At 41.4% G+C, this 20,077-nt stretch overlaps 4 protein-coding genes across 4 annotated transcripts; all 4 read right to left on the bottom strand.

Annotated features, from left to right (window-relative positions):
• Nucleotides 1–9,822: 9,822 nt before the first annotated feature.
• On the bottom strand, nt 9,823–10,361 carry LOC128630613 (histone H3). Its single transcript, XM_053679013.1, has one exon. The coding sequence runs from the start codon at nt 10,319–10,321 to the stop codon at nt 9,911–9,913; it is 411 nt and encodes a 136-aa protein (XP_053534988.1). The 5' UTR covers nt 10,322–10,361; the 3' UTR covers nt 9,823–9,910.
• Nucleotides 10,362–10,696: 335 nt separating this feature from the next.
• Nucleotides 10,697–11,674, bottom strand: LOC128630615 (histone H2A). The gene has a single exon (XM_053679015.1). It carries the CDS (start codon nt 11,280–11,282, stop codon nt 10,896–10,898), a length of 387 nt encoding a protein of 128 aa, XP_053534990.1. The 5' UTR covers nt 11,283–11,674; the 3' UTR covers nt 10,697–10,895.
• Nucleotides 11,675–11,713: 39 nt separating this feature from the next.
• LOC128630609 (histone H1-like) lies at nt 11,714–13,058 on the bottom strand. Its single transcript, XM_053679011.1, has one exon. The coding sequence runs from the start codon at nt 12,486–12,488 to the stop codon at nt 11,871–11,873; it is 618 nt and encodes a 205-aa protein (XP_053534986.1). The 5' UTR covers nt 12,489–13,058; the 3' UTR covers nt 11,714–11,870.
• Nucleotides 13,059–13,507: 449 nt separating this feature from the next.
• On the bottom strand, nt 13,508–15,912 carry LOC128630617 (histone H2B-like). Its single transcript, XM_053679018.1, has one exon. The coding sequence runs from the start codon at nt 15,644–15,646 to the stop codon at nt 15,272–15,274; it is 375 nt and encodes a 124-aa protein (XP_053534993.1). The 5' UTR covers nt 15,647–15,912; the 3' UTR covers nt 13,508–15,271.
• Between the last annotated feature and the right edge of the window lie 4,165 nt (nt 15,913–20,077).

Below are 20,077 nucleotides of genomic sequence, written 5' to 3' on the forward strand. Positions count from 1 at the left end.
TGTGTGTGTTGGGTTCTTTTCTGTTTTGTACAAACAGTTGTGTAAAGTTTTACTGTGAAGTTTATATTTGTTACACTCAGTTTGTGGACTTTATATTAAATAAACAAAAACAAATGGTACTGAAAGTTCGCTCCACCCCGTACGATTAATCAAAAAAATAATTGGCCAACTAATAGTAATAATAATAATAATAATAATAATAATAATAATAATAATAATAATAATAATAATAATGCTGTTAAACAGTTCAGAAGCTCCGTCTATTGTCCTTGATACGTGAAAACTAGACAATGCACAGTAATAACACTGATGAGCTGCGTTATTATTATTATTATTATTATTATTATTATTATTATTATTATTATTATTATTATTATTATTAATAAGCTCATAGCAACACTGATGAAATACACATACAGTACAAAAAAACCACACACACAAATAGAGAATGTGTTTAGCATTTTGTTTTTACATCTGCACATAATTTAGTCTGCACATCGTTTAGCAGCTGATTTAGAATTAAAAATGTCATGTATAAGTCTACATAATGAGTCTTTATTGGTCACATATGCAGTAGAGCACAGTGAAATTGTTTTCTTCACATACCCCAACATGTCAGGAAGCTGGGGTCAGAGCACAGGGTCATGATATGGTGACCTGACCTTCTGATCAGTAAACCAGAGCCTTAACCTCTAAGCCACCTCTGCCCCAGTGGTGAGAGAAACATGAATGTCCATAGCATCTATTACTTCTTACCCCACTATTTGCCAAATAATACAAATATAGACTTATAAACACCGCTATTAAAAGCTTAATAAGAGAATACTGCAATTTTTGGGAAATTGCCGTTCCCGAGTTTGGCCACACGAGGGCAGTCATGTTCCATCCAGCACAACACACGACGCCTAAAACAGAAGGTAGGTTGTAGGTATTTTACTATTACTACTACTACTTCTAATAATGACCTCAATCGAAGTAATTAAATACGTAATGAACATTGTTGTCTATATAGCTGACCTCATTTTTCTACACAGCGAGTTAAAGGCGCACAACTATCAGAATCCCAGTTCATAATTGTGTTTGATTGGCCAAGTAGAATAAAGTGTGCGAGGAGTCCGACTCTTTTTGAGCTTATTGGACATTACGCATTGCTGTAATTATCTCATTGGCACTACTTAATTGCTCATAGTTTATTTGACGAATGCAACTGCTGCGACATATTTTGCCAATCTTAAGCTCAGCCGTCATTCTGGAGGCGCAGTTTTGGTTGATGCATGACATTTAGGTTCAAACACAGTGTGTACATCGACTGTAACACAGATAGTGAAAATGGAAATGTGAAAAGAGAAGGCCAGTGATTAGAGAGAGAGAGAATGGGGAAGAAGAAGACGTTAGCAGGTGAAAAGCAGTGCCTAGTGTTTGTTTTAGAAAAAGAGAGCTATTGGTGACCGTTGGTGTAAGGCCCGCCTCCTCGCCTGTTCTCAACTAGGTCCTGTCGAGTGTGGATAAATAGGTGGGCGCTGCGCGAGAAGTTTTATTGAGCGATTTGACTTCGGGAGCAGCATCATGTCTGGAAGAGGCAAGGGTGGTAATTAATACTCTCTTTTTGCAAGTGGTACCCTCGTTCGTAATTTGAAACTAAAGACTTTAACGACAACAACAACATCAACAACAAAAACACCTTTAACGAGGTGATAATTATCGCCACCCGGGGTTCGGTATGTCACCCCGTGTGGCCTCCTCGCCGTCGGCGGGGAGGCACTGGGTCAGACTACGTTACAGTGGAGAAGGAGAAGCGCCAGACAGGTCTGAAGTCGGAGTAAACCTTTTAAGTAGTCAATGGATATCGACTACAGATGTATACTCTTTTATTGCAATGCCTAACAGAAAAGAGTATGAAATATGTTTTACCAAAGAACAGGCACTTCAAACATTTTCTCAAATTTTTAATAATAATACAGGAAGTGAATTCTGGAAAAACTGGGAGATGACTACATCAGCTCCCCAAGACGTAAAGAGCATTGTAGTCAAGTTTTGGACTGGGAGAATCGCTGACTCGGATGTAGAACAATATCTCTTAAGGTTTGGTGAGATACTGAACCCTGTTGACAAGCCGCTGGACCAGTTCGGGATATGGTATGGAGTCAGGAGATATAAAATAAAACTCAAGAAAAACCCCGACGGAAGTATATTCCAGATACCAAATTCCATTTCCATGGGACCATACAATGGAACGATTACATACCCCGGCCAAACAAAGCGATGTTTTATATGTAACGATTCCGACCATCAGGCAAAGGACTGTGAGAAAACAAAGTGCTGGAAATGCGGAAGCTTTGGCCACAAAGGAAAGAGTTGTAGAAACACACAAGTATGTAATTTATGTAATGAAACTGGGCATATATATTTTCAATGCCCAAATTCTTACAGCTATAAACTAAGACTGCCGAAAAATCAAAAAGACATTGACCAGAATGCAACACAAAACGCACATAACACAGAAACCAAAACAAACGATAAAGAGGATAACAACTGGGAAGAAAATAAACTACACACAAGTGAGGACGACTCGACATCTGGGAGTGACTCAAGCAGCACCGATACCAGCGACAGCGAAGACAGCGAGGACTCTGAGAGCAGCGCCGAATCTCTGACCCCGGAAGGGAGACGGAAGACACCGGAAGTACCTGCTGGAAGCAGCGGAGCATCTCCGCCCAGTCTTTCGTCTGTGGAGAGACGGCAAGCATCGGAGTTTCCTGCGCTATCAGCTGTAGAAGTCGGCGAGACTCGGATCGGCTCAACCCCGGAAGGAGGTCTACAAGCCCCAGAGGAGCCTACGTGCTCAGAGGGAGAGAGTGGAGCGACCCAGATCATTTCTACACCTGCAGGAAGCCTACAGGGCCGAGAGGAGTCATCGCATCCAGCTGGTGAAAGTGGAACAACTCAGACAATCGCCGACAACACAGGTGACACTGCGGACACTCCCACGCTGGCGAAAGGTAAAAACACTTTAGACTATCCATATAAACGCCAAAGGCGAAAGAGGAATTCTCCTGGAAATGTTGACAATGCAAAAAAGGTTAAGGAATGATGTATATCGCCTACTTATCTTCCCTTTTTTATGACACAATGTCTTTGATTTTAACTTCAATTCCCATATCATTTAAAAAGAATTGTGATATATGTCTGCAGGAATTAAGGTTAAATGATTTGGATAATGTTGAGAAAATGTGGACTAATGGACACGCAATAATATCTATCGGAGAAGATCCTTCTCTTAATTTTTATGGTTTTTTCAAATTTAACTGTTGCCACATGTAATGTTAGAGGGATTCAGGCAAAAATTAATCAAGTAAAAAAGTTAAATATATTGAGTGGTGAACATGTTGATATTTTATGTATACAAGAGACCAGATTAAGCAGTTTTGCAGACGTACAGGACGCTCAAAGTCTATGGATCAAATCTTTTCAATAGGCGAAAGTAAAGCTGATGGTATTGCGACCCTATTTTATAACAATAAATTTAAAATAATTAAGAGTCGTGAAATAATTCCTGGTCGATTAATGTTTATAGATGTGTTTTATTGCACAAAAAAAATTAGAGTAATAAATGTATACACAGCACAGGATACTGTTGGTAAAATCCGGCTTTTTAAAAAGCTTAAAATGCTCCTGTGCGTCGGTTTCTATACCATTGTATGCGGTGATTTTAATACAATCACAGATGATAATGATAAAATTTCTTCCAAAATATGTAAAATTAGGAGAGAAGGTGGTGTCCTTAAATCTATAATGAATGAACAGCATTTCACCGACATATTTAGGACATTATATCCAGAGAAAGTGGACTTTACAAGGTTTGATAAAACATGTAAAACTAGGATTGACAGGATATATATTAATAATAATTTTGAGGCAAAATTTTATACAACAAAACTCTTGGTTGAGTCGGACCACTTGACAGTTATATGTGGCATGAGACTTAAAAATGAAGAAAGAAGAAACTATTGGAAATTAAACACACAAATCTTGAAAAGTCCTTTATTGATTATAGAATTAAAGGAAGAAATTAATAGGATTAAAACTTTAGATATCCTCACGACCAATTATTGTGACTTGTGGGAAGTTTTTAAGATCCAGATTAAAAAATTTCTTAAATACAAATGTCTATGTTTTAATAAAGAAAAAAATGAGAAGTACAATACAATTATGACACAATATATAAACCTAAAACTGAAAAATACAAGAGATGAAAGTGAGGAAAACAACTTAAAGGATTTGAAAAAAGAGATAGAAACTTTAAATAGTGAGTTTTTACTGAACATTCAAGTCCGAGCAGGAATAATTTCCGATGAACTTCTAAATCAAACAAAAGCAATTTCACTATTTAATAAAAGGAAAGAAGCCCAATATATCGAAGCCATTAAAACAGATAATGGAACTATAGTGAAAAATCCTAAAGACGTCAGAGATGCTGTTCGGATCCTTTGTTCAAACATGTACAACTCAATTGAAATAGATAATAAACTCCTAAAAACCTTTTTGAATGTAAAAAATAGTGTCGACCCGCCTTCCAAGAGCTTAGGTGAGGAAATAAAAGAGGCCGAGGTTGTTGATGCCATTAAACAATTAAATCTAAAAAAGTCTCCAGGGAAAGATGGTCTCCCGTCTGATTTTTATCATGCATGCGCCATAGATTTGGCTAAATTATTAACGCAAGCCTTCAATGATGGGATCGCTAGAGGTTACATGCATGACTCGTTCTATGAAGGCGTTTTATCCTTGTTGTATAAAAAGGGTGAAATGAGTGATATCAACAACTGGAGACATCTCACCCTAATGAATGTCGATTATAAGATTTTTGCAAAGACCATTATGAACAGGATGAGTGACTATTTGGATGTAATAATAGCTAAACAACAAACATGTGCAATAAAGGGAAGATTTATGTGGGACAACTTGAACACATTAAGAGAACTAGTTTTTGATAAAAATGGTGACAGTTTTTACATTGTGGCTTTGGACCAAAGAAAAGCATTTGATTATATCTCAAGAGACTATTTGTGGGAGATTTTAAAACTGTATCAATTCCCTGAAAATTTCATAAACATGATTAAATGCCTTTATGTTAAATCGACGGTTGAAGTAAATGTTAACGGTTCTTTGACTGAACCATTTGAAGTTATGCGGGGTGTAAAGCAAGGGTGCCCTCTGAGTGCAGCCCTGTATATTTTATCTATAAACCCACTTGTACAAAAAATCCAAGATGATCATAGACTTAAAGGTCTTCAAATAGGAAAGAACAGAGTCGTGATCTCTGCTTATGCTGATGACATAACTGTATTTGTGAAATCTAAACAAGAACTAGACATCATCTTTGAATATTTTAGCGAGTATGAGCAAGTCTCTGGAGCCTCCTTAAATAAAGCTAAAACGGAATGTGTCTGGATTGGAAATGAAAAAAACAAATTTCCCATAGATGTCCCAGAAGTTCAGCAATTAAAGGTTTTAGGTATATATATAGATAATAATGGCTGTGTCGACCATAACTGGTCAAAAAAAGAAGAAATAATACAAGATGAAATTGATAAATGGAAATCATGTAATCTAAGTTATAAAACTAGAATAAATATTATTAAAACTTTTCTATTATCAAAAATACTGTTTTTATCATGCATCTTACCTCCGACAGAAGTTTGGGTAAAAAGACTTCATAAAATATGCTGTAATTTCATATGGGATACGACTCGTGAGGTTACAAAACGTGAGCTCCTTTTTAAGAGAAGGGAACTGGGAGGCCTTGGGGCTGTCGATATATCCCTAAAAACTAAAATAGCAGTGTGCAAAATCATCGCGAGTGGTATTGCCAGGCAAACCGAATGGATAGGGAACATCTCTAACTGGAAATCTAAAAAAGGTCCATCGAGGAAAGGAATTCCGTATTATAAACTGATGTTTTCCGACTTCACTAACAAATTTAAAGATCTAAACATCGATTGGGTGAAAGACTCGAGCAAAGAAATATATCTTTTAATTGTTGATCGAGTTTATTGTAACCCTGTGGCTTTCAGAAATTTGGAGGAAGACCAAAACAAAGAATGTCTCCAAAACTTACAGAATAAAATCCTATCTGAACACCTGAGAGATACAACTTGGTTAGTCGCTGTAAGAAGGCTCCCAGTAAGAGCGGTTGTAAAATGGAGCTGTTTTGTAAAAACCAGTAAATGCCCGATGCCTAATTGTAATGAAGAGGAAACACTCGAACATTTCCTGTTAGAGTGTTATCGCTCTAAAGAAACATGGGCTAAATTAAAAATCATTGGTCTCAATATAGAAATAAATATGAACTCAATTTTCTATGGTATTTTGAAAGAAAATTGTAGCAAGACTCAGCATGACTTCATTTGGTTCATAATATGTTTGACTAAATCTAAACTCTGGAAAACAAGAGCCAAAATGACTATAAATCAAACGTTTATATCCAGTGATGTTGTATTCAAGGACATTCAAAAAGAGCTAAGAAGACTAAAAAGCAGCACATCTTGGTTTAAAGACTCTTCAGTGTGGGACAATATTTGCGTGTAATTGTACTTTGACTATGTAAGTTTGTTTTTTTTTCTCTCCCTTTCTTTCTGAATATGACTTGTGTAAGATTGTGAATTTTGTATAATTTCAATAAAACTCATTAAAAAAAAAAAAAGCAAGGGTGGTAAGGGACTCGGCAAAGGAGGCGCTAAGCGCCACCGCAAGGTGCTTCGCGATAATATCCAGGGAATCACCAAGCCGGCTATTCGCCGTCTGGCTCGGCGTGGTGGTGTAAAGCGTATTTCTGGTCTGATCTATGAAGAGACTCGCGGTGTGCTGAAAGTGTTCCTGGAGAACGTGATCCGCGACGCCGTCACCTACACCGAGCATGCCAAGAGAAAGACCGTGACCGCCATGGATGTGGTGTACGCCCTGAAACGCCAGGGACGCACCCTGTACGGCTTCGGCGGTTAAACGCTCTAACACCGAACGACGCGAACACAACGGCTCTTTTAAGAGCCACCCACATGTCTAGAAAAAGAGCTCTTCCGTGGGGGGGAGGCTTTTTCTTTCGTGAAGCATAAGGCATCAAACGCTGTACAGCAGTAGCATAAGTGGTAGATCTATTTGTATTTTTTTGTAATAATTCTCTCTCTCTCTCTCTCTCTTTTTTATATATATATATATATATAACTCCGTATATATTCAATATTGTATTATATATAATATTGTACAGTATACAATATTAGATACATATATATTAAATATTGTAACTTGTTTGATTAAAACAATTTAGATTTTAGTAGAAACTTCTATATTTCTCTTTCTCATACGCACGCATGCATGCATATATAAGAGAGAGAGAGAAAAGTGGGGAAGTCAAGTTTTTTCTGTTTTTTCAAGCATAAGGTATCAAACGCTCTACACAAGTAGTAAAAGTGATAGATAAGAACTGTCTGTGTACATAAAAAGAATTTATTTTTGTTTTTTTGCACATCTTTATTTTTTTATACATTTATATGCACAGTATTAAATATTATAACGTGTTTAAAATGAGTTACAAGACGGTTTTAGTAGAAACTTACTTCCGCATTTCTTTCTCTCTCTCTCTCTCTCTCTCTCTCTCTCTCTATATATATATATATATATATATATATATATATATATATATATATGTGTGTGTATATGTGTGTGTGTGTGTATATATGTATATGTGTATAATTTTTTTCAAGCCAATTGTTTTTTCATAGTGCACGTTGCACTGTAAATACAACGGCGGGAAGGGAAACAAAGCGTAGCGGAGGAGGGAGGAGCAGTAGGAGGCGCCATGCAGGAGGAGGTATCGAATTTTGGCCAATCAAAAAAAGGTGACTTGTGTGGACGTCATTAGCATGTGGGTCTGTAAATAGAGCGGGCGCGAGGCGGGCGTTAGTCATTTTCTGTTCGTTTATTCGACAAGCAGCATCATACCCGATCCAGCCAAGACCGCGCCCAAGAAGGGATCAAAGAAAGCCGTGACCAAGACGGCCGGCAAAGGAGGCAAGAAGCGCAGAAAGTCCAGGAAGGAGAGCTACGCCATCTACGTGTACAAGGTCCTGAAGCAAGTGCACCCTGATACCGGCATCTCATCCAAGGCCATGGGCATCATGAACTCCTTCGTGAATGATATTTTTGAGCGCATCGCCGGTGAGTCTTCTCGTCTGGCTCATTACAACAAGCGTTCCACTATCACCTCCAGGGAGATCCAGACCGCCGTGCGCCTGTTGCTTCCCGGCGAGCTGGCCAAGCACGCCGTGTCCGAGGGCACAAAGGCCGTCACCAAGTACACCAGCTCCAAGTGAAGCGCGTTACCGCCGTCTTCATCAACCCAACGGCTCTTTTAAGAGCCACCCACTTTTCATACAAAGAGCAATCTATTTTCTTTCGCTTTCTCTCTTGCTCTGTGTGTGTGTGTGTGTGTGAGTGAGAGAGACAGAGGGGGGGCACTTCTGAAGTGCTGCTCTCCCACGAATGTTCAGGCTTTTGGGTAATCCTAGCAGTCTGATACATGCAGAGATGAGTAAATCTCAACAGGGTTGTAGCACGGTTTCTCGGGCTTGTATAATCTGAGCAATGCAAAATGGGGTTTTAGCAGCACAAAGTTATTCATATTAAGACTAGCAACAGGAAGTAACTGAAAATGGTATTCTAGTAACACATAGAAATTCAAACTAAGGTTCTAGAAGCACGTAAAAGTTCTAAATACTGTTGTAGTAACATGTAGTCATTCAAAACAGTGTTCCAGCAGCACGAAGTCATTCAAAAGAATGCTCTAGCAGCATAGAATACAACACACACACACACACACAAGGCAATAGCGGAGTTGGGATAAAGGGCATTAGGGTGACTGTGTTTTGTTAGGGTCAGGGAGGAATCCGACCGAGCTAAAGAGGAGGAGGCCGGATGGGCTGGCTGGTGCTAACTAGGCGTGCCTGTTTGGCCCGGGACTACAAGAGCGGAGCGGAGCGCTGCGTACGAGTGGTGAAGCCCTGACACTGGCAAAGACAGAACGAGTCTTCTGACCTACACCTATAATCACATTTTCTTGTTGGACATGCTTTCTCCCCTACAACTAACAATGTCTTACTCTTGTCTTTGCTGCTCTGTTCAGCTCTTCCTACTTTCCTACTGACTGTTTCCCACCCACCTAGTCAACTTTTATTCAACATTTGTTCTTTTCATCTAGACTTTAAATTTATCTACTCTTCACCATCTATTCATATGCTTTCAGTTTGAATGAAAGTGATACTTATATGTTTCTACTAAAACCGTCTTCTAACTCGTTTCACACATTAAATAATATTTAATACAGTGGACATTATATATGTATATGTGTATATATATATATATGAGAGAGAGAGAATATCCACAAATAGGGAAGAAGATTTCAAAGATGAGGTCATGTCTACAATCATTAAATTACAAAAACAATTATCATGGACGGGACAAAAGGGATGATGGATGAAATGTATGTATGATGTAATAGCTCTTGCCCTAAAATCCGCTATTTTACAGACACAGCTCATTACTGTGCATTGTATTGTTCGGACATAACCACAATTAACGGCTCATCTATAAAAACAAACATTATGTAATACTCATAGGACTATATTTATCATGAAAATGCAAAATAAATAACCAACCTTTCTAATGTTGATAAAAATAGAAAGCCGTGCACTTAATTTACACACACATACATATATACAAACATTATTATTACTGTTCCTTCTCTCTCTCTGTACCACGTTCTAATACTTAAACTGCCCAAGAAAGAAAATTTGCTGTTTTGTGAGACGAGGAAGTGGCTCTTAAAAGAGCCTTTGTGTATATTAGACGGAGTTGTGGTTTAAGCGCGTTCTCCGCGAATACGGCGGGCCAGCTGAATATCCTTGGGCATGATGGTCACTCTCTTGGCGTGGATAGCGCACAGATTGGTGTCCTCGAACAGACCGACCAGGTATGCCTCGCTCGCCTCCTGCAGGGCCATGACGGCCGAGCTCTGGAAACGCAAGTCGGTCTTGAAGTCCTGAGCGATTTCTCGCACCAGGCGCTGGAAGGGCAGCTTGCGGATGAGCAGCTCAGTAGACTTCTGATAACGACGGATCTCCCTCAGAGCCACGGTGCCGGGCCTGTAACGGTGAGGCTTCTTCACGCCGCCGGTAGCCGGCGCACTCTTGCGAGCAGCCTTAGTAGCGAGCTGCTTCCTTGGCGCTTTGCCACCGGTGGACTTACGGGCGGTCTGCTTGGTTCTTGCCATAGTGTCGAGCTCTGCACTTCACGGATAGAAAAACAGGATAAACGGCGCGCACGAACGCGGCCTTTTTAAGCCATAACGCCACCCTGCGCTGATTGGGCATCTCGAACGCGCTCGTCTGCTATTCGATAGAACGTTTTACGTCACCTGTTGACTATTGGACCGTCTTCTCTGCCTCCGTTCGAAACACAAGACGCCCGCCACAATTCTATTGGCGCGCTCTCTGCTTTGTTCATTAGGAGCACACACAACGCCGTCACAAACCATTTTCACTCCTCAGACTTCATTTAACCAGCACGCTAACTGCTATTATAGTTCTTATAGTCATTACTTAAATATGGTATCAAATCATGGCTAGAAAATTATCGAGTCCTTTTTTATTTATAAATATGCTGTCTTAGAAGTGCACTTTCACCCCTTAGATTTCATTTAAGCAACAGGCTAACTACCACTATTATTATTATTAATAAACGTGCTGACTTCAGTAGAAAAACGGGTGTAAAAACTGCACTTTTGAAGCAGAGATGGTGGCTCTTAAAAGAGCCTTTGGGTACTGACAAAGCAGCGGTGGACGAGTTTACTTGGTCTTGACGGCCTTCTCGGTCTTTTTAGGCAGAAGCACAGCCTGAATGTTGGGTAGCACACCACCTTGAGCGATGGTTACTCCGCCAAGCAGTTTGTTCAGCTCCTCGTCGTTACGCACGGCGAGCTGCAAGTGGCGGGGAATGATACGAGTCTTCTTATTATCACGGGCGGCGTTACCGGCCAACTCCAGGATCTCAGCGGTCAGATACTCCAACACTGCGGCCAGGTAGACCGGAGCGCCGGCACCGACGCGCTCGGCATAATTGCCTTTACGCAGAAGCCTGTGCACACGTCCCACGGGGAACTGAAGTCCAGCCCTGGATGAACGAGTCTTGGCTTTAGCTCTAGCCTTTCCGCCGGTTTTTCCTCTGCCACTCATCTTGATGCTCAGATCTGTTCTAACAACAACTCCGAAATGAACGTTACACCCCGAGCTCTCCGTGATATAGACAAAACGGCCACTCTCTTATTCGCTAAGAACGCAGTGGCGCATTAGCCAATCATAAACAGGCCGTCGAATTCCAGCGTCAACCCTCCCACCCCTGTTTGTGCGTGTGTGGGTGAGAGAGAGAGCGAGCGCGAATGAAAACAGACAGAAGGGAATATTCATACAAAAGCACGAAGTAACAACTATATACTGAATTTATTTATTCTCATCATTAACATTGATTTATTATGTATCAATATGTTATCCTACATATTCTGTGATCGTTTTGGAGATCAGGAATGACGTTTAGGAATCACGATCAGGATTCTATCCTACTGTACTAAAACCAGCATCAGCTTGTGGCTATGTTCACATAATATGTAGTAGATATGTGTATCCATACTATTGAATGTTTCTAACGTGTATTGCTTTGATTCCATAAAGCTTGACTGAAAATGAATTGTCGCTCTTTAAAGGAAAATATGGGTGGCTCTTAAAAGAGCCGTTTAAGGAACAAAAGCATGAAAGAAACAAAAGTCTTTACTTCTTTTTGGGTGCTGCCTTCTTCGCCTTTGCCGCTTTAGGCTTTGTGGTCTTGGGCTTGACAGCTTTCGCTTTCTTGGGGCTCTTGGCTGCCTTTTTAGGGGTCGCGGGCTTTTTCACCTTCTTCGGGCTCTTGGTGGCTTTCTTTGCCGCGGCTGTGGGCTTCTTCGCCTTCTTAGGAGATTTCTTGGCCGCGGCGGCGGGTTTCTTGGCCGCTACCTTCTTGGGCTTCTTAGTAGCGGCGGGCTTTTTGGCGGCGGGCTTTTTCGCTTTGGGCGCGGCTTTCTTCACGGGCTTCTTGGCTTCGGTCTGCTTCTTGTTCAGCTTGAAAGAGCCAGACGCGCCGGTCCCTTTGGTCTGCACTAGAGTGCCTTTAGTCACGAGACCCTTAACAGCGATCTTGACGCGGGAATTGTTCTTCTCCACATCGTATCCGCCGGCAGCCAGCGCTTTCTTCAGAGCAGCGAGAGACACGCCGCTCCTCTCCTTAGACGAGGAAACGGCTTTGACGATCAGCTCGCCGACGCTAGGGCCGGCTTTTTTTGCTCTCGAAGCTGCTTTCTTCTTGGGCGCTTTGGCCGGCGCGGCGGCGGGAGCGGGTGCGACTTCTGCCATCTCTCTTGGAACTACGTAGAATACACGAGTTGTACACTGTACGTTAGTGTGTAATACAGGACGATCCTCCGGGCCGGGCTTAAAAACAGATATGAGAGCGTTGTAGACTCAACTCGGGCGCCACTGAATGAATGCACGGACGCGGCGCGCGCTCAGATGTGTTTTCTCATGGCATTTCTCGGTGAAAATCCCACTCGCAAGACGAGATTCAAAACGTTGAAGCACACGCTGAGCGAGGACGGGCTTTCTAGTTTCTCCCGTGGCCCGGCCTGGCCGGCTAGAGAGCAACAGTCTTGTGCAGCGGACATGAAAAGGCGCGGCGCGCGTTGTACTCAAGCCGGCGGGCTACGCATTTCGTGCGATGTGGTGTGTAAAAACCGGCGAAAAGCAGGCACGGCCGTCGTATGCGTTCTGGGCCGAGTTAAAGAGGAGCCTTGTGAACGAGCCTGATGTCTTTGCAGCTGTCGAGTGGTGTGTGTAGTATCGGAAGCAGAGCGCGTTGGGGGCCGTGTAAAGCACAGCGCGCCTGACTATAGGCTCCGCTATAGCCTTGTGTGTGTGTGTGTGTGTGTGTCTGTGTGTTGTATTCCATGCTGCTAGAACATTCTTTTGAATGACTTTGCGCTAATGTCACATTAGCTCGAATGACTAGGTGCTACTACAACAGTATTTAGAATTATTATGCGCTTCTTGAACCTTAGTTCGAATGACTACGTGCTACTACAACAGTTAGAACAGAGATGGTGACTTTTGATTTGGCCCGCCATGCCATATGTGGGGGGGGATTTGATTGATGCTGATCTTCATTTCTAATTTAATTTTTTTATTAATTTTAATTTTGAGCTACAAAAATGTAAATTGAAATTAAATGTAGAGAATAAGAATTAGAATTTTATTTAATGTACATGCGTACTTCAAGGCCAGCATGCATTGCGACAGTCAACAAACAGGTAATAATGGAGAGATCCAGGCACTGGCACACAGACAAGAGGAAATTTAAAAAGATTTGGCAAGTTGACTTTTTATTTGCTGAAATCAATTCAAAGGCACTGTGTCTAGTTTGCAAGCAGTCAGTTGCTGTTTTGAAAGAGTACAAAATCCGTCATTATGAAACAAAATGTTCTTCAGCTTTCTCAAAGGACAGCGGCGAGGCATGAAAACAGAAGGCTAACGAGCTGCTTGCTAAACTTCGATCTGAGCAGAGCGCGCTGCTATGTCCTTCATCAGCTCAAGAAAGTGCCACACGGGCCAGCTATCAGATTTCTTGTATTTTACATCAAGAACAGCTATGTGCCCAATCCATCGGGCTTGTGGACGTGATGCCGTCAAAATTGTGAATGATATACGCTCCAAGGCGCTCTCTCACCTGCAGTTCAAGGTACTGTTGGATGAGATGGATGCACAATATGGTGATGTGTTGTACCACCAGGAGGTTAGATGGCTGAGCAGAGGAAAAGTTCTCAGGAGATTTTTTGATCTGCGTGATGAGATCGGAGCTTTTCAGGAAAGCGAGATTGGTAGTATTCAAGAGCCCATGGATAAGAAATGGCTTTCTGACCTGGCTTTCCTGGTGGACGTCACAGAGCTGCTCAATGTTTTAAATGTTCAGTTCCAGAGAAAAGACCAGATTATCACCCAGCTTTTTTTATCACGTCAGATTATACAAGCCCGAGAAACCATGCTAAAAATTTTAGCTTCAGAGTAAAGAGGATAAAGCAGTTTCAAAGGAGAAGTTTACACAACAGTCCCATTCATAGAGAAACAAGCTATTCTTCGACTGAGCAAACTTTGCATGGTCGCTATCATTCATTAACACGGCTAGCATGCTAGAAATCACTTGCTCACTTTCATTCAAACTGAAAGCATATGAATAGATGGTGAAGAGTAGATAAATTTAAAGTCTAGATGAAAAGAACAAATGTTGAATAAAAGTTGACTAGGTGGGTGGGAAACAGTCAGTAGGAAAGTAGGAAGAGCTGAACAGAGCAGCAAAGACAAGAGTAAGACATTGTTAGTTGTAGGGGAGAAAGCATGTCCAACAAGAAAATGTGATTATAGGTGTAGGTCAGAAGACTCGTTCTGTCTTTGCCAGTGTCAGGGCTTCACCACTCGTACGCAGCGCTCCGCTCCGCTCTTGTAGTCCCGGGCCAAACAGGCACGCCTAGTTAGCACCAGCCAGCCCATCCGGCCTCCTCCTCTTTAGCTCGGTCGGATTCCTCCCTGACCCTAACAAAACACAGTCACCCTAATGCCCTTTATCCCAACTCCGCTATTGCCTTGTGTGTGTGTGTGTGTGTGTGTGTGTGTGTTGTATTCTATGCTGCTAGAGCATTCTTTTGAATGACTTCGTGCTGCTGGAACACTGTTTTGAATGACTACATGTTACTACAACAGTATTTAGAACTTTTACGTGCTTCTAGAACCTTAGTTTGAATTTCTATGTTACTAGAATACCATTTTCAGTTACTTCCTGTTGCTAGTCTTAATATGAATAACTTTGTGCTGCTAAAACCCCATTTTGCATTGCTCAGATTATACAAGCCCGAGAAACCGTGCTACAACCCTGTTGAGATTTACTCATCTCTGCATTTATCAGACTGCTAGAATTACCCAAAAGCCTGAACATTCGTGGGAGAGCAGCACTTCAGAAGTGCCCCCCCTCTCTCTCACTCACACACACACACAGCAAGAGAGAAAGCGAAAGAAAATTGATTGCTCTTTGTATGAAAAGTGGGTGGCTCTTAAAAGAACCGTTGGGTTGATGAAGACGGCGGTAACGCGCTTCACTTGGAGCTGGTGTACTTGGTGACGGCCTTTGTGCCCTCGGACACGGCGTGCTTGGCCAGCTCGCCGGGAAGCAACAGGCGCACGGCAGTCTGGATCTCTCTGGAGGTGATGGTGGAGCGCTTGTTGTAGTGAGCCAGACGAGAAGACTCACCGGCGATGCGCTCAAAAATATCATTCACGAAGGAGTTCATGATGCCCATGGCCTTGGATGAGATGCCGGTGTCAGGATGCACTTGCTTCAGGACCTTGTACACGTAGATGGCGTAGCTCTCCTTCCTGGACTTTCTGCGCTTCTTGCCTCCTTTGCCGGCCGTCTTGGTCACGGCTTTCTTTGATCCCTTCTTGGGCGCGGTCTTGGCTGGATCGGGCATGATGCTGCTTGTCGAATAAACGAACAGAAAATGACTAACGCCCGCCTCGCGCCCGCTCTATTTACAGACCCACATGCTAATGACGTCCACACAAGTCACCTTTTTTTGATTGGCCAAAATTCGATACCTCCTCCTGCATGGCACCTCCTACTGCTCCTCCCTCCTCCGCTACGCTTTGTTTCCCTTCCCGCCGTTGTATTTACAGTGCAACGTGCACTATGAAAAAACAATTGGCTTGAAAAAAATTATACACATATACATATATACACACACACACACATATACATATATATATATATATATATATATATATATATATATATATATATATATATATATATATATATATATATATAGAGAGAGAGAGAGAGAGAGAGAGAGAGAGAGAGAGAGAGAGAGAAAGAGAAAGAAATGCGGAAGTAAGTTTCTACTAAAACCGTCTTGTAACTCATTTTAAACACGTTATAATATTTAATACTGTGCATATAAATGTATAAAAAAAAATAAAGGTGCAAAAAAACAAAAATAAATTCTTTTTATGTACACAGACAGTTCTTATCTATCACTTTTACTACTTGTGTAGAGCGTTTGATACCTTATGCTTGAAAAAACAGAAAAAACTTGACTTCCCCACTTTTCTCTCTCTCTCTTATATATGCATGCATGCGTGCGTATGAGAAAGAGAAATATAGAAGTTTCTACTAAAATCTAAATTGTTTTAATCAAACAAGTTACAATATTTAATATATATGTATCTAATATTGTATACTGTACAATATTATATATAATACAATATTGAATATATACGGAGTTATATATACATATAAAAGAGAGAGAGAGAGAGAGAATTATTACAAAAAAATACAAATAGATCTACCACTTATGCTACTGCTGTACAGCGTTTGATGCCTTATGCTTCACGAAAGAAAAAGCCTCCCCCCCACGGAAGAGCTCTTTTTCTAGACATGTGGGTGGCTCTTAAAAGAGCCGTTGTGTTCGCGTCGTTCGGTGTTAGAGCGTTTAACCGCCGAAGCCGTACAGGGTGCGTCCCTGGCGTTTCAGGGCGTACACCACATCCATGGCGGTCACGGTCTTTCTCTTGGCATGCTCGGTGTAGGTGACGGCGTCGCGGATCACGTTCTCCAGGAACACTTTCAGCACACCGCGAGTCTCTTCATAGATCAGACCAGAAATACGCTTTACACCACCACGCCGAGCCAGACGGCGAATAGCCGGCTTGGTGATTCCCTGGATATTATCGCGAAGCACCTTGCGGTGACGCTTAGCGCCTCCTTTGCCGAGTCCCTTACCACCCTTGCTTTTTTTTTTTTTTTTTTAATGAGTTTTATTGAAATTATACAAAATTCACAATCTTACACAAGTCATATGCCTCTTCCAGACATGATGCTGCTCCCGAAGTCAAATCGCTCAATAAAACTTCTCGCGCAGCGCCCACCTATTTATCCACACTCGACAGGACCTAGTTGAGAACAGGCGAGGAGGCGGGCCTTACACCAACGGTCACACAATAGCTCTCTTTTTCTAAAACAAACACTAGGCACTGCTTTTCACCTGCTAACGTCTTCTTCTTCCCCATTCTCTCTCTCTCTAATCACTGGCCTTCTCTTTTCACATTTCCATTTTCACTATCTGTGTTACAGTCGATGTACACACTGTGTTTGAACCTAAATGTCATGCATCAACCAAAACTGCGCCTCCAGAATGACGGCTGAGCTTAAGATTGGCAAAATATGTCGCAGCAGTTGCATTCGTCAAATAAACTATGAGCAATTAAGTAGTGCCAATGAGATAATTACAGCAATGCGTAATGTCCAATAAGCTCAAAAAGAGTCGGACTCCTCGCACACTTTATTCTACTTGGCCAATCAAACACAATTATGAACTGGGATTCTGATAGTTGTGCGCCTTTAACTCGCTGTGTAGAAAAATGAGGTCAGCTATATAGACAACAATGTTCATTACGTATTTAATTACTTCGATTGAGGTCATTATTAGAAGTAGTAGTAGTAATAGTAAAATACCTACAACCTACCTTCTGTTTTAGGCGTCGTGTGTTGTGCTGGATGGAACATGACTGCCCTCGTGTGGCCAAACTCGGGAACGGCAATTTCCCAAAAATTGCAGTATTCTCTTATTAAGCTTTTAATAGCGGTGTTTATAAGTCTATATTTGTATTATTTGTCAAATAGTGGGGTAAGAAGTAATAGATGCTATGGACATTCATGTTTCTCTCACCACTGGGGCAGAGGTGGCTTAGAGGTTAAGGCTCTGGTTTACTGATCAGAAGGTCAAGTCACCATATCATGACCCTGTGCTCTGACCCCAGCTTCCTGACATGTTGGGGTATGTGAAGAAAACAATTTCACTGTGCTCTACTGCATATGTGACCAATAAAGACTCATTATGTAGACTTATACATGACATTTTTAATTCTAAATCAGCTGCTAAACGATGGGTTCCTTTGTAACCTCAGGACTTTTACGTCTCAATTTTGAAATGATTTTGGTTGGTCAAATGTTAACCCCATCCCCCACTCCCATCCATTTAATAGTTATAGTTGAAATGAAGCGATCTGGCAGCCCGATATTCAGGTCTCGCCCTCAGCACTTACTGTAGAACAGCGGTGCTACAGAGACGCAGACCACATGCCAACTCACTCTCTCTCTCTCTCTCTCTCTCTCTCTCTCTCTCTCTCTCTCTCTCTCTCTCTCTCTCTCTCTCTCTCTCTCTCTCTCTCTCTCTCTCTCTCTCTCTCTCTCTCTCTCTCTCTCTCTCTCTCTCTCTCTCTCTCTCTCTCTCTCTCTCTCTCTCTCTCTCTCTCTCTCTTCCCTAGTTTATAACTTATAACCTTGGTACCCAAAGTTTCCCCCTTTTTAATGTAACTTAGTTCCATTTAATTTTGTGCCAGATCAACAAAAAACCTCCAGTATGTTTATCCCTGAAAAGAAAATGAAATGAAACAGAACACACACACGCTGCTTGTATAATAGAAAACAGTTGACCTGTATTAAATGACTCAATGTTTTTAAGTCTGTTTTTACATCTGTTACGCTTCCGCCGGTGGATGGCGCTGCGGCGTCGAAGCACAAAGACTGATGCAGAGCGCGCGTGCACGAGACTCTGACATATGGACACGCGCGGCTCGTTTGTTTTGATTTACTTCCTGTCCAGGTATTGGCTTATGTTCGAGGGTGTGTCTTTATTTCTCGAGGTGTCTATGCTTTAGTTTAATTATGTTGGTTATTTAAACCCCTCGTGTGGCTGCGCACTTCGCGCAGTATTATAGTTTGTAACGTTAGTAGTGTTTAAGGAGTATAGCTTTAGCGCTGTGTTAGAATGCGTGTAGCATGCTAGCGGTCTCACTTCCATGTTCTGTTTTCGAGTAATGCCTAGACTGTAGTTCCATGGTTGATCCAGCTAGTCCTGTTCAGCATAGACCGCGTTTCTTGTGTTTTGTTAGTTTGTTTATCAATAAAGACGGCGCTCCTGCGCTTACTTCCTGCTAACTGTCCTGTGTCGTTACATCACACTCCTGTCCAGTGAAGTGATTATTTGGTGATAATAATAATAAATTTTATTATTATTATTATTGCAACATAGTACATGCGGTCATACACATTAGGGTTAGTGTGCTACATGGGATACACAGTGGTCATTACTAAAGCCATTAATGTACTTTTATGAGTTCTAAATGAATAGTTCGATTCATATCTTGCAGAAACTTAATTTATCTAATTCTAAAGCATCATTGTTATATTTTTTTTCTGTCAAACAGTGAGATGGCAATATTTTGATGGGTGTGGAAGGCCTCACTGGGACATTTTGTATTAGTAGTGTAAAACATATGCATTGGCTTACATATTGGTAGACATGCAAATTAAAAAATATATATACATGTAGGAAACACTTAAGAGACTTAATCTATATGTAACAAGAAAATGTAGGAATGGGATAAGCTGACTTAAACATCTAGTTATCTAGTTGGTGGCTGTGCTCAGGTGGTAGAGCAGGTTGTCTAATCGTAGGGTTGGAGGTTCGATTCCTGGCCCACATGACTCGAAGTGTCCTTGGGCAAGACACTGAACCCCAAGCTGCTCCTGATGTCAAGTTAGCACCTTGCATGGCAGCTCTGCTACCATTGGTGTGAGAATGGGTGAATGGGAAACACTGCTAAGGTTAAAAAGCACTATATAAGTGCAGACCATTAGTTATGTCAATATTCGTGTAGGAAAGTTCCTCATATTCAGAGTAGGGCTAGGCAGGTGCTCAAGTTGCTATGATTTAATAAAGCAGCATGTCAGTTACATTTATGTGTTTAAATAAGAAATCATTCACAGTGCATATACACTATAAAGAAAACAGTCACCCACTATTTATTTGATAGCACATTGTGCTATTCTGTGTGTCACA

The sequence above is a fragment of the Ictalurus punctatus genome, unplaced genomic scaffold (genome assembly GCF_001660625.3).
Source record: "Ictalurus punctatus breed USDA103 unplaced genomic scaffold, Coco_2.0 Super-Scaffold_100058, whole genome shotgun sequence".
Lineage (NCBI taxonomy): Eukaryota > Metazoa > Chordata > Actinopteri > Siluriformes > Ictaluridae > Ictalurus > Ictalurus punctatus.